At 36.0% G+C, this 14,164-nt stretch overlaps 1 protein-coding gene across 1 annotated transcript in view; it reads left to right on the top strand.

The window, feature by feature from the left end:
• The window catches only part of CSMD3 (CUB and Sushi multiple domains 3), a 774,333-nt gene that overhangs the window by 404,870 nt on the left and 355,299 nt on the right, over positions 1–14,164 (top strand). The window contains exon 14 of the mRNA XM_075495159.1: positions 12,933–13,115. Within this exon, the coding sequence (XP_075351274.1) occupies positions 12,933–13,115 (183 nt within the window). The remainder of the gene's footprint in view (positions 1–12,932; positions 13,116–14,164) is intronic.

Genomic DNA, 14,164 nt, shown 5'->3' with positions numbered 1-14,164 from the left:
TCTCTGACCTTCAGCTTGGCTGGGTGCTTCATCCTAAATGTGACACCTTCATAATAGATTTGTTACCAGTCTCTTTTTCCTCCTCCAATTGGCACTGATATGACCAGATCCAAAGGAAATTTTAGAGTGTCGTTAAAATTCTTGTGCAGTGTTCCAATATTCCTAAGACAAAAGCAAGCTGGAACTAATAGTCTTACATCCTGGCTAGATGTTTAGCTCAGCAAAATTGGGAAATTGTAATGAAGATAAAGTTACTACCGAATTAAAACCTTGGTGGTGTTCCATAGTCACACGTATATTCAGAATATGATGCAGACAACCATCATGGAATCATTCAAGGCATTGGAGGACAAGATTTATTAATTGCCATTAAAGAAGAGTTGCAGAGCTGGTGCAGGTTGAAAACATTGTCTGCCTTGATATTGTCAGTAAAAGTAACATCAACAGATTTGAAAGGTTCTAAAGATGATATACTAGCTGCAAATAAATTCACAGTTGTCAACAGATAAACTCTGAATGTGTCAGGAGATAAATTCTGGATGATAGCTCCAATAGTCTTGAGTTTGGACTTCTATCTGCACACATTTACCATATAAGAAGAAAAAGAACAGCACTATTCAGAACAGAAGGGTCAACAGTGTATGTACAAATCTGCTTGACTCCCATAGTGCCAGAAAAAATCCCCTGAAATAGTTCATTTTCATTTAGATGATCTTCAAAAGCATACTAACAGATGGAGATGAAGCTACTGAATCTACTGAAACATTCTATTTTCCTGAAAATTTTCTAAAGATTAGTGAAATGCCTTAGTCAAATCAGCAATGACACATATCAGTTTCCTGCTGCTACTCATATTAGTAAAATAGTATACTGCATGTTTTTATCATAACTTAGAATATTTTTTAAACTTTAAAGGACCACACTTTACAGCTTCCATCTCTTTACGGTGATTAACAACATGCTTATATTTTTCTCATTGAAATCAAATGATTTAGTCTGTGGAAGAAAACCATTTTTATTTTCAAATGAGAAAAGCCCCATCCATTTAAATAAAAAGGATTCAAATACAGAAATTGTAGTATTTATGTAACTGCTAATAAATGGATTTTAGGCTTATTGCTACCTTAAAAATTATTTGAGATGTTTCTTCATATAGTGACTGTTGCCATGTTCAAAGTATACAGATTGCAAACACAGCTACAGCTGTTGCTTCCAGTCACTTATTTTCCTAAAAAAGAACTTCAAAGTCAAGAATTAGAAAGATATATTCAGAAGGTACTATGCATTTTGTTAGCATCTTTCTTTTTGGACTATTTCTGTGGTTTTGGCAATTCTCTTGCAAATATTTTATTAATTAAGGACACTTGTTCAGCTTCCATTCATATTGTTATGTCCTTTTGACAGGCCAAGCAGTAACCAGTGGTCTAAGGGATTTTCTGTATATTCTCATTGGAACTGTTCATGCAAAGGATCGCAGACTTAGATAAGATTCCTTGGTATTATTGTTCCATTTATTATTTCTTGCTAGTCCCTAGTTTCTGTAGTTCCATAAGGAAAGCTAACAGCGTAGTTTTCTGCTATTAAAAGTTATATTAAGGGAGAGCTGCTGAAACTGATAGATGTTTTCTCTCTTTAACAAAACTACTTTTTTTTTAAGTGTAACTATAGCACTCCAGAATGTGGAATTGTATTTCAACCTTTAAAATAAAATGCTGATAGTTGTATGAAACTTCCTTCAAATTATGCAGTGATCCATCTTTAGTCCAGTTAAAGTCAGGTACGTTCAGGAAAAGCTGCCAGGAATTAGTTAACTATACCCAAATGCAGTTCCTCCAGGCTGAAGTAGCTGCGTTAATGAGGGATACAAAGAGCTTGAAAATAGTAAGTGTTGATTAGCTAAAATATGTTTGACAGGCTATGTTGTGTAAGGTAACAAATAGAGTAGATATGAGTCTTCTGGGGGTTTCCAGAGTATTAAACTATATTTTCTCATTCAAGGCATCAAATCAGACGGTGTTTTTATTCTGGGTGGTACGTAAAATTTACTTCAGTCCCAAAACATGTACTCAAAGATAAAAACATTCTTACGTGCTCCTGTAAATTAGGACTCAAAATTGTTAATAGGATAAGCTATTTTTCTGTGGGTTCTAAATACTGCTAAGTATGCTGATAAACCTCAGTATACAGGCTATTATTTCTGTTTATGCTTTTGGCTGAAATTAGACTTAATGCCCCGGCTGTTTAACTCAGTGGACTTTTGAACGTTCTAAATAGGTTTTAAACAAAGTGAATAATGGGAGATGCCAGCAAGGTAATACCTGCTAGAATGTTACAGAAAAGACAGTTAAAACTTAGAAAATAGTATTGTGCTACCAGAGTTTTTAAATTGTCCTAAAGACTGGTGTCTGTAAATTTTAATATGTATTTTAATGGGTTGTGGAAAAAATATCATCCTGAATTAAATTCTAAAGGCAATTCCATAAAGAGAAGAAAGATACAACTTATAGTTGAGAATATTTGAGCATTTTCATTTATTTTTTGGACCAGTGCTGTGTTATGTCAATTTGTATGTACAACTATGTTCTAATTTTTCTCCAAAATATATGTACTTGAACCCCAGCTTTTCTGAACGTTTATATGAATAAGAAGTCCCATGGTGCTATTAAACTGTTTGTGTGGATAGAGTTCTACAGAGCAGTTAATTTTCTAAACCTAAATTAAGAGAGTAACTTATTTTATTGGAGGTGTAGTTATTATGTAAAGCCCCACAGGGCTCATTCATTAGCTGGGCCAGCTTATTGCTAGCTAGCTGACTAGTAAATAACTCAACTTTAAAAGAACATGGCACTGAATTGGAAAGGAAGGAAGTATGTATATCCATAAAGTCTATAAGTACCTACTATATGTAATATAACATAATTATGAAATATTTCATGCTTATAGTAAAAAACATTAGATAAATTATACAATAAAAATCATGTGGACATAACTGCTGTCCCTCTGAAAAATCCATTGTCATGGAGAATGGCTGTAACTAGTTTTTCCTTATACTAGAAATGTTGGGCACTTGTGATATACAAAAAATAAGACTTTATATGGTGGCTGCCATTGCTTTCCCACTGCATTCTCAGAGGAACCTCATCTGACTTTCCCATAAGTGACCTTAGTGCCATTACCCTCCCTCAATTAATTATGCTTTTTTTGTTTGTGAAATGTTCACATTCTGGCTCGTCACTTTGTGTGATCAGGAAATGAGAAGTACCCTGACAATTGGCACAGTTCAGCAAGGGTGCAGAAGGTTTCCACCACCTACATAGCAGGGAAAGAACAGCTGCTTCTTTTATAGATTTTTTTTTTTTTCCCATAGAATTTCACTGACTGACTCTGTAACCTTAGACAGGTGTCCTGTATAACACATTATACACTAAACATGTTGTGAATTCATACAGGAACAAGACCTGACTGTATGCATAAATTCTCCTCCTCCTCTCCTTTCGTGCCTTTGCATACCTGTTCTGCAAGGGAACCCAGGAGCACAAAGAAGGTGCTGCGACACACTCTGGTGGGTCTCCCACCTGGGGCAGGCAGGCACAGCTGGAGATCCTGCGGAGTGCACTTTCTCATGCTTTTGATACAGACAATTTTCCAGCCTCTTTGTATTTGAACTCAATGCAAGATTCATTCCCTATCCTCACACTTGCTATTTGCTAGGAAAATAACCACACCACATGTAAGAGCAGGTCTTTCTTTCCTATCTTTTAGGAAAACAAGCAATCAAAACCAAAACAAACATAAGACCTATTGTGATCAGAATTGAGGCTAAATAAATCACATTAGTTGTTCTGGGTAAGAATAGTGGTTAAGGTGGAAATTCTTTTATATATTGGGAATTCTCAAGACATGGAATCTGTAGATAAAAATCTGATAGTTAGAATGAATCAAGGGTATTGATAACCTTTAAAATAGATCTGAAAATCACATGACACTGGGCTCTTTGTTATTTTGGAAATGAAGCTCCATCCTATGTTTATAAAAATACTCATGCTCTAACAGTAACAGTTAATAAACAAAACTATTTCCTTTATTTGAAGATACATACAAACATAGTGATATTACAAGAAGGTATCATCTGTTAGGTCATTCCAATTGCTTTCTGTTTTGTTTACTGGTCATAGCAATACCTAAACCTTATTACACCTCCAATCTTTTCCCATGTAAGCTGGTGAGCATAGTCTAAGATCTTGCTGAAATTGGTCCATAACTCTTTGTCTGCTTATGTATCTTTAAGATTCTTTTTCTTTAATATACACACGGTGAAGACATATGGCATAGCTTACCAATTGCTTGTATTATTTATCATCCTAATTGACACTAAGAAATATATGTTCTTGATTCATAAGTTATTCATTTTTATTTTCCTTCTTGCTGCTTTTTGAGTGCTTTTTCTCCTTATGATTTAAGTTCTAATGTTCAATATAAGATAGATGATTATACTATTGCTGGTTCCTTGTGCTTTGCAAGCAAAAGTTGTACAAATATATAATAGTGTCTTTTCCTAGCTCTTCGAATAAGCAAATCCTGCAGTGGGAACACTGTCACAGCAATTTCACAACCAAATTAGATATGTAATGTGTGTTCAGTAATGTATATATAAATTGTACATACCGCTGTGTTTCAAAGTGGGATTATATAGATTTTTCCCCATTATCTTACAAAATGTCAGTGTGTCAATATATGATGGTGAATGTTTGTAGCTTTTGACATAGCAAATTCAAATATCAAACAGCCAGCTTCATTCTTTTTGAATTACATACTGAAACTCTGTTTCTTTTCACATACTAGTATTTAGTTAATCCAGTATGCTTTGTTGCAACAAATAGCATGTAATGAATTCAAATGCGATTTTACTAATGACAAAATAAATCTAGTTGTCTGTCATATTTCCATTTGTATGGTCAGTGAAACAAAAAATGGACATTATTCTAAAATGCTGTTAAGTAAAGAGAAATTGGTCTTTGCCTGGTGTTTCCTTGAAGTACTATAGATTTTTAATATCTGCTGAAGTGATAGCAAGTCTTCAGTAATGTACTTTTCCACTGTGCACCAGTGATCTCTTTTCTTTCAAAATTGTTTTCCCTTATAAGAATCACATTCTTATATTTTATTTTCCCTTGAGTTACAGGAGAGAAAAGATAGACAAGTTACCTCTTCAAGCCGTAACTCTAGTGTGACTCTGTCAAAATGCATTTGTGTAGTAAGTGACCATTTCTTTTTCCCAAGGCCCATTTAGTCACTTCCAGGATGTGCCAGTCTTTCACAAAGACAGAGGATAAAAGAAAAAGAACATTCCTATCTTAGTATCCCTATTGTGGTAGCTACTGTCACTTTGGGCTCTCCCTTCAGTGCATCACTGATTGGAAATCTACAGAACCCCTCAGTGAGATAGACAGAAATAACACAAGGATAATATAAAACAAAATGAGATGGTTACCTTAATTTTCTTTCTATTATTTCTTTTATTTTTCCTTTATTTTTCCTTTTTTTATTTTATTTTATTTTATTTTTATTTTTTATATTTTATATTATATTTTATATTTTTATTTTTATTTTTATTTTATATTATTTCTTATTTTATATTATATTTTATATTTTTAATTTTTAATTATTTTATTTTTATTTTTTATTTTTTCCTTTATTTTTTTATTCTTCTTTTATTTTTCCTTTAATTTGATACATTTTCTGGATATTTCTTGTTAGAAAATGTTGGCAATTATAAGCTCCATTCAGTGCACTGTGACCACAAATTTCCCAATTTTGTATGACCAAGTTTCCAAAATGAGTATCTTAAAGAGCCTCAACAGGAGTTAGTCTTTTAAAAAAGTTAGATCTCTAACATCACCAGAAATCATGCCTCCTTTTACTGTTAATGTCCTTCTATATGAAATAATTTCCAAAAACAAAAGCAGATTTTTTTTCCCTCTCAAAAGCCTTAAACCTCAAAAGATCATGCCTGATTCATTATTAACATATTTAACAAACACACTGTATTTATGCTTAGAGATGCTTCTCTTTTGTAAGACTATAAGGAAAGAAAGGACTATCTAATGGAAATAATATTAGCATAAGTGGGGTTTTTTTCTTCAGTAAGTGTTTTATTTCTTAGGCATAAATAGTAATACTCATCTTTTGGATCACAGATTTGTAAGTCAGTGGTAATGACCACAGGAAAAGAGAAATCCATCCTAGCCGTCTCTTATTGTAGCCATACATGAACTGCAAATCTCAAAAAGCAGAAGAAATCATAAAAGAGAACATAGATCAAAATATAAAATACAAAGTAGCCAACATATAAAATAAAATACAAAAAATATGCTTAAGCAATAAGATTACTTTTGACTTTTCAAATATAGTCATTACATATAATAAACCTCTTCCAAATGCCTATACTATGCAATATCCTGTAGAAATAGTGTTTTCACTAAAATATGCCCTATAACAAATTCTGCTGTGAATTGAAGTTTGTTATACATGTGTATTACATGAAATTAGTATTATAATTAGTGACATTTTTAGTCCAATTAAAACATTAAAGCGGTGGACTCTTCCACACAGCTTTGTTGGTAGGAATTCAAGCTATGTTCCAAGAGGGTAGCCCATAGTACCTTTTATTTCTCTTCACTATTTGGTGTCTCATACTGAAGTTTCCAATTTTTTTTTTTTTTTTAAGTTTTAATTATGACATTACTAACTGAGCTGTTTGAAAACTTACTGTTTCTTCTGCTAATCTTAAACAACCATAAATAATTTCTATTTATCATAAATTAATTATTTACAATGAGGGACTAGTGCAAGTTTATCAAGAAATGAGACTTTTTCAGGCTCTGAACCTAACTTCTTAGGAGTTGTTGAAACAAATATGCGATGCAGGGAAGCTGAAATGAGTGTGGTAGAGCTAGCAGTAAAAAATGTGAATACGAATACTATTTACTCCTTTAGTGACTTCAAACAAATATGAAATACTAGTCTTTCCTAAAATCATGTTATTTAAAATGTGATTATCTGACAAAAGCCCAATAAGCAGTATTTTTTTTCCTGTCTGTTTCAAAGGAAGTTTGTTGACATTCTCTAAACAAATCTAAAAGCTATTTGTACTTCAATCCAAAAAAAATAACTATCATTTCTGCTCCTAAGGAGAACTAAGTAATGACACAAAAATATTCTGTTTCAAATTCAGAAATTAACTGATGCTAACATGAAATCTGCAGAGAGTATAAAAGTGGTGTAAGCAAGGCATGCGGGAAAGATTAAAGTAATAAAGGAAAGATTTGCTGTAAATGTAAATGGATATGAATGGGGTTTAGGGATGGTTTATTTCATTTAGAACTGTCATTCAAATAACGTCTTGTTCAACTTAATTCCATTTATGAAAGCAAATGAAATATGAGCCTATGGATGTAATCTCTCAAATACAGCAATTACATACGATAAAGGAAAATATTTTTTTTTCCAGCTAACTCCTGTAAATAATTATACTCTGCCTAAGAATTTTTCGAATGCAGAATCAGTTCGTTTAAGTCTTCCTAATAGGGATGTCTGATAGAAGACAAGATGAGCAAGCTCACTGTATCAGCTTTGCTCAGCTGTATCTGTTTAAATTTGATGAAAAACATGGAAACTCTTGCTATTTAGGATAAAATAATGATTAGAGAAAGCCATTGGCCCAGCTACATCAGAATAGTAGCCCCAAAAGAGAATAACTGTAAGCAGGTATAAATACATTTACTGTCTAACATATATTCTATGAGAAAACTACATTAAGTTACTTAATGTAATCACTTGTTGGACAACTAGTTTATAGAATAGATTTGTTTTCCCAAATGAAATGCAAAGTGACTTAGGCACTTAGGATATTATTAATCTACCAGGACAGCACAGGAAAATTTTTGTATTTCTTTGGCAGTTAAAAACTGGGTAGTTCTGTAGGTTTGACATTAATAGTCTCATCAACATTGAAGATAGGAGGAGTGAGTTTGTGGTTTTGGGATATCTTTCTTTGTTTCTTCAGGACAGCTTTAACTTTTATTGGAGATCTGTGTTCTGTAGAGAATCTGAACCTGATTTTTATCTTTTTTTAAATTATGAATTATATTCTTCTTTTCCTAGAGCTGTTTGAACAAATATAAATAAAGCAATAAGAAATGTTGATGTTTGTTGATCTTTTTGTTAGATGGTTTTGTTTTGTTGGTTTTAATTTTTCTTTAATCAAACAGAATAATAAAGCCTTTCAAATCTCTGTGAAGTCTTTTTTAAATAATCTTCAACTATTTTTCATTTCCTTGTTGAAATGGAATGTTCTTTATTTGCTTTTTGTCACATTTCAATTGTATTCAGAGCATTCACAGCTGAAAGCTTTGAGAAATGAGGTGTATACTGCTGACAATATGACCATAGACAAATTATTTGAGTTAAAATCAAAACACTTCCTTTTTGTTTGTTTTTTTTCTCATAGTCAAACTACCAAATGTGGAAATGTAAAAAAAGTGGCAGCAAGACCTTTAAGGAGAAATTTTCAAACTATGGTTTAGGGATATTTGTTGCTATTATTGTTACACATGATAAATTAATTTTGTTTTAAGATTTCTGTCCTTTTTATAGTTAGGATCTCTCATGAAAGAAGTTTCTGAAAAAAATATTTTGTACTGAATTTCCATTACCTATGTACCATATTTCCTGTATTTGTAGATGATGAATCCATTCCTAAGTTTCATATCTTGAGCACAATATTTTGTTTACAAGTTTCTCAGACATAACAGACTGCATCCAAGGGTGATGAGTGAATCTCCTTGCAAGGCCACTTTCTATCATCCTTGACAGTTTGTCGAGCTTAGGAGAGATCCCCAAAGACTGGAAAAAAGTTGCATGATCTTCAACAAAACCCAAAAGCTTGACCTGTGCAACTGCAGGCTGACCTTTATTTCAGTTCCTGGGGAAATCCTGGATCAAGTCCTCTTGGAAGACATTTCCTGGCTTGTGAAGAAAGTGATTGGGAACAGCTAGTATGAATTTATGAAGGGTAAATCACACCTGGCCAAGCTGATTGCTCTTTTATAATAAATCACTAGGTTGCTGGACAAGGGGAGAGCAGTGGATGTTGCCTACCTCAACCTTACCAAGGCTTTTTACTCTGTCCACTCATCCAGAGTTGGATATGTGAATATAATGTCCTGACTTGGATGCAAGAATACTGTAGGAGAAAACTGGATGGGTAAAAAAGAAAGAAAGAAAGAAAGAAACAAACAAAACAAAAAAAAACAAACCAAACACCACCACTCCCCCCAAAAAAATCAAAATCAACAGGTTGGATGATAGGATAGAGGGTAGCAGTTAATGGATCATACTGTACTGGAGGCCAGGAGCAAGAAGAGTACCACAGGAGTCTACTCTGGGATATTCCATTTTGTCATTGACTGTGAAGAGTCTATGAAGTGCACTCTCATCAGGTTTGCAGATGACATCAAATTGGGAGAAATAGTCGAATATGCTCAAGAACAGTGCTGCTATCCAGAGGGATCTGTACAGGTTAGAGGAATGGGCCTACAGGAGCTCTGTGAAATTCAACAAGGGCAAGTGCTAAGCCCTGCACCTGGGAATTAAAAACTCGTGCACACAGTAAAGGCTGGGGACTGGCTCTCCAGAAAAGGTCTTGATGCCCTGGCAGACAGCAAGCTGAGTGTAAACCAGCAGCATGCCTTGGCAGCAGAGAAGGTCAAAAGTATCCTGGGCTGGATTAACAGGAGCACAGATTGATGGAAGTGATTATTCTCCTTTACTTGGTCCTCCTTAGACTCCATCTAGAATAGTCCATCCCGTTTTGAGAGACTGATTAACTGGAGTTCAGTGGAGGGCCACCAAGGTGATCAGGGGCTGGAGCGCTTGCCCTGTGAGGAACGCCTGAGGCAGCTGGGCTCGTTCAGCCTGTAGAAGTAAGGTCTAATATCAGCCTGCCAGTAGCAATGAGGAGATTATTGAGAAGACAGAGGCAGGCTCTTTACACTGGTACATGATGGGAAGATGGTGGGACAATGAACATACGTTAGTACAAGAGAAGAGCAGACTGGATATAAGGAAAAACTTTTTCCGATATGTACAGTCAAGCAGTGGAAAAGGTTGCCCAGAACAGTCTCCATCCTGGGAGGTTTTCAAGACCCAGCTGGATAAAGCCCTGAGCAACCTGGTCTGACCTCAGAGTTGAGCCTGCTTTTAGCAGGAGCCTGGCCTAGAGACCTCCTGAGGTCCCTTCCAGGAGACCTCAGGGAGGGGATCAGGAAAGCCAAGGCACAGCTGGAGCTGAACTTGGCTAGGGACATGACAAGTAACAAGAAGGGTTTCTTCAGGTACATAGGACAACCAAGGAAGATGAAAGAAACTGTAACCGCCCTGATTGAGCAAAGCAGGAGACCTGGCTACAACCAAAATGGAGAAGGCTGAGGTACTCAACAACATTTTTGCCTCAGTGTTCACCAGTAAGTGCTCTAGCCACACCACCCAATTTACAGAATCCAAGGGAAGGGACTGGGAGAATGAAGTACCACCCACCATAGGAGGAGATCAGGCACGTTCAAGACCATCTGAGGAACCTGAATGTGCACAAGTCCATGGGACCTGATGAGATGCATCCAAGGGTCCTGAGGGAATTGGCAGATGAGGTTGCTAAGCCACTATCCATCACATTTGAAAAGTCGTGGCAGGCTGGTGAAATTCCCAGTGAGTAGAAAAGGAGAAACATAACATCCATTTCTAAAAAGGGAAAAAAGGAAGACAAGGGGAACTAGAGGCTGGTCAGTCTCACCTCAGTGCCTGGCAAGATCATGGAGCAGATCATCCTGGAAACTGTGCTAAGGCACATGGAAAACAGAGGTGATTGGTGACAGCCAGCATGGCTTCACTAAAGGCAAATTGTGCCTAACAAATTTGGTGGCCTTCTGCAATGGGGTTACAGCATTGGTGGTAGGGAAGAGCGACTGATGTCATCTACTTGGACTTGTGAAAAGCATTTGATACTGTCCCACACAACAACCTTGTCTCTAAAATGGAGAGACATGGATTTGACAGTTGGACCACTTGGTGGATAAGGAATTGACTGCACGGTCACACTCAAAGAGTTGACATTGGACATCTGCTCAATGTCTGGGTGGAGACCAGTGACGAATGGTGTCTCAGGGGTCCATATTGGGACCAATATCATCTTTGTTGGGTACATGGACAGTGGGATTGAGTGCACCCTCAGCAGGTTTGTGCATGGCACAAAGCTGAATGGTGTGGTTGATACTCTAGAGGGAAGGGATGCCGTCCAGAGGGACCTTGACAGGATAGAGAGGTGGGCCCGTGTGAACCTCATGAGGTTCAACAAGGCCAAATGCAAGGTCCTGCATCTGGCTTGAGGAAATCCCAAACATGGATACAGGCTGGATTGAGAGCAGCCCTGCGGAGAAGTACTTGGGAGTATTGGTGGATGAAAAACAATGTGAGCCGGCAATGTGTGCTCACAGCCCAGAAAGCCGATCGCATCCTGGGCTGCATATAAAGAAGCATGGCCAGAGGGTCTATGGAGGCAATTCTCCCCCTCTACTTGGCTCTTGTGAGACCCCACCTGGAGTACTGTGTTCAGCTCTGGGGCCCCCCACATAAGAAAGACGTGGACCTGTTGGAGTGGATCCAGAGTAGGGCCACAAAGATGATCAGGGGGCTAGAACACCTCCCCTATGCGGACAAGCTGACAGAGTTGGGGTTGTTTAGCCTAGAGAAGAGAAGGCTCTGGGGATACCTTATAGCAGCCTTCCAGTACTTAAAGAGGGCCTAAAGGAAAGATGAGGAGGGACTCTTCATCAGGGAGTGTAGTGATAGGACAAGGGTAATGGTTTTAAACTGAAAGAGGGTAGATTTAGATTAGATATTAGGAAGACATTCTTTACTGTGAGGGTGGTGAGGCACTGGAACAGTTTGCCCAGAGGAGTTGTGAATGCCCCCTCCCTGGAAGTGTTTAAGACCAGGTTGGATGAGGCTTTGAGCAACCTGATTTAGTGGAAGGTGTCCCTGCTCATGCAGGGGGGTTGGAACTAGGTGATCTTTAAGGTTCCTTCCAACCCAAACCATTCGGTGATTCCAGCTTGAATTGCCCTATGAGCTTGTAAAATGCATATGGGTGAGCAATGCTTTTCAGAAGATCCCTCCACACTTGTAACTAGCCGTGAAAGTTCAGGACAGTATGTAATTTGAGAGAATATCATAGCTGTAACAATTGTAGAAATAGCAGACAATCATTCAGATACCTTGCAGTTATGTCCAGTGAGGTAAAATGTTATTTGAGTATATAGAAGTTATTTTTGCATGTGTGTACATAATGTGTGTGTATATAAATGTGTATATAAGTGTATATATACTTATGTATTTATGTATAGCCTCCTTTTGACTTTGGGCAAGTCTTTTTGTTTCACTACTCCCTTTTTTGCCATGTCATTGGTTCATCAATTTAAGCTGTATTGGAAAATGGACAGTGTTTACACAGTGGGATGCTGGTCTCTGTTGCTGGTTTTAAGTGCTCACGTACTACAAGTGATATTTTACTTAATATTATTATTGCCTAAAATTTTACAAAATAAAATACAGTAGTAATAATTTTCCTCATATCCTTTTAATTTCAAGTACTCTATTAACAAAAAGAGCTCTGATTTTTCTAAGATCCTTACCCAGAATTTCCTCCTTAGGAATCTGGAGTATAGAATCAGACTCAGTGGTGCATTTCAGCAACTCTTGTTATGTAGATTATTTTCATTTGCTTATAGTAATGTATAGTTATTTTCTAGATGTGAGCATATACCCACAGGGAGTTTGGTTTTTTCTTCTAGAAATAAATTCCTTATTTTTTTCCACAGAAATTGAAAAGGAAAGCTGTGGAGATCCTGGAACACCATTGTATGGTATCAGAGAAGGGGATGGATTTTCTAACCGTGATGTTTTAAGGTTTGAGTGTCAGTTTGGATTTGAATTAATTGGAGAGAAATCTATCATTTGCCAAGAAAACAACCAGTGGTCTGCAAACATACCAATCTGTATTTGTATGTACCAAATCTTTTTTTATTATTATTTTTAATACATAGCATTATGATAAGTTTTTCCTTATATGTAATAATTTGTGTGATTGATTGCAGAGTTAGCACAATGCAATTAATTCTACTAAGAGGATGAATTTACTTTTGTTCAGTGGTGGGTTTGCCTAATGATTATGCCCAAGACAGGTTCTAGAACTGCTAAAATAACTTTTTCTTTTACTAGCAACTATTAAAGCAGTTGTCTTTATGTGATTTGATAGAATGTTTTATTATTGGCTTTTTTGTAGGATTCTGTAGATTTTATATGTATGATACACTTTTTATAGCTACTCCTATAAGTTAATATATTTCCTTAGATTAGAAGTTGCTGCATTGTAATCAAGGGTTTAAATTATTTACATTTTTTCCCTATGTATTATATAAGAATATCTTTTAGCACTTAAATGATCATAGACATTTATAGCTCTCTTCCAGTTACATTATGCAGTGTAAGTAAAACCAATGTTGTGATATGTATTTGTGGCAACACCTTTCTTAACATTCCCACTAAAATAGTATAGATCAAATATATTCAGAGTGCAATCAATTGCTTTCATCCCTGCAACTCAATTTAATATGGCTTAACTGAAATGGTTGAATATAAAATATTACCCTGATAACAACAAAACAACTCTGTTGTCTCTTTGAGGTTAGTTAATTTCTTGTGCTTCTATGTGAACAACAAATGATAAGGGCACTATTGACTTTCTGCCTCTTTAATGTGCTCAGTGAGAGGTCTGCTCATCTAAACAGTTCCCTAAAGGAGAAAATAAGTGGTGCCAAGTGATTAAAGACTGTTGAACATGGGTAAATTGTAAGGACTGCTGTGGGCTTCCAAAGCAACAAGGATGTTCTTTATTACCTGGGGGCTCTTCTTGGGAGGTAGCTTTATTGAGGAGAAGGGAATAAGAAGATAAAGAAAAAAAGAACCTTCTTTCTGGCTTCACAGATTATAACAAATACTGAATTATTCAGTTGAGGTAATCAGCAAGTTTAAGGATCTCTTACAAAAACTT

Source organism: Mycteria americana, chromosome 2, assembly GCF_035582795.1.
Source record: "Mycteria americana isolate JAX WOST 10 ecotype Jacksonville Zoo and Gardens chromosome 2, USCA_MyAme_1.0, whole genome shotgun sequence".
In the NCBI taxonomy this organism is placed as follows: domain Eukaryota; kingdom Metazoa; phylum Chordata; class Aves; order Ciconiiformes; family Ciconiidae; genus Mycteria; species Mycteria americana.
This window is presented reverse-complemented; position numbering and strand designations above follow the sequence as displayed.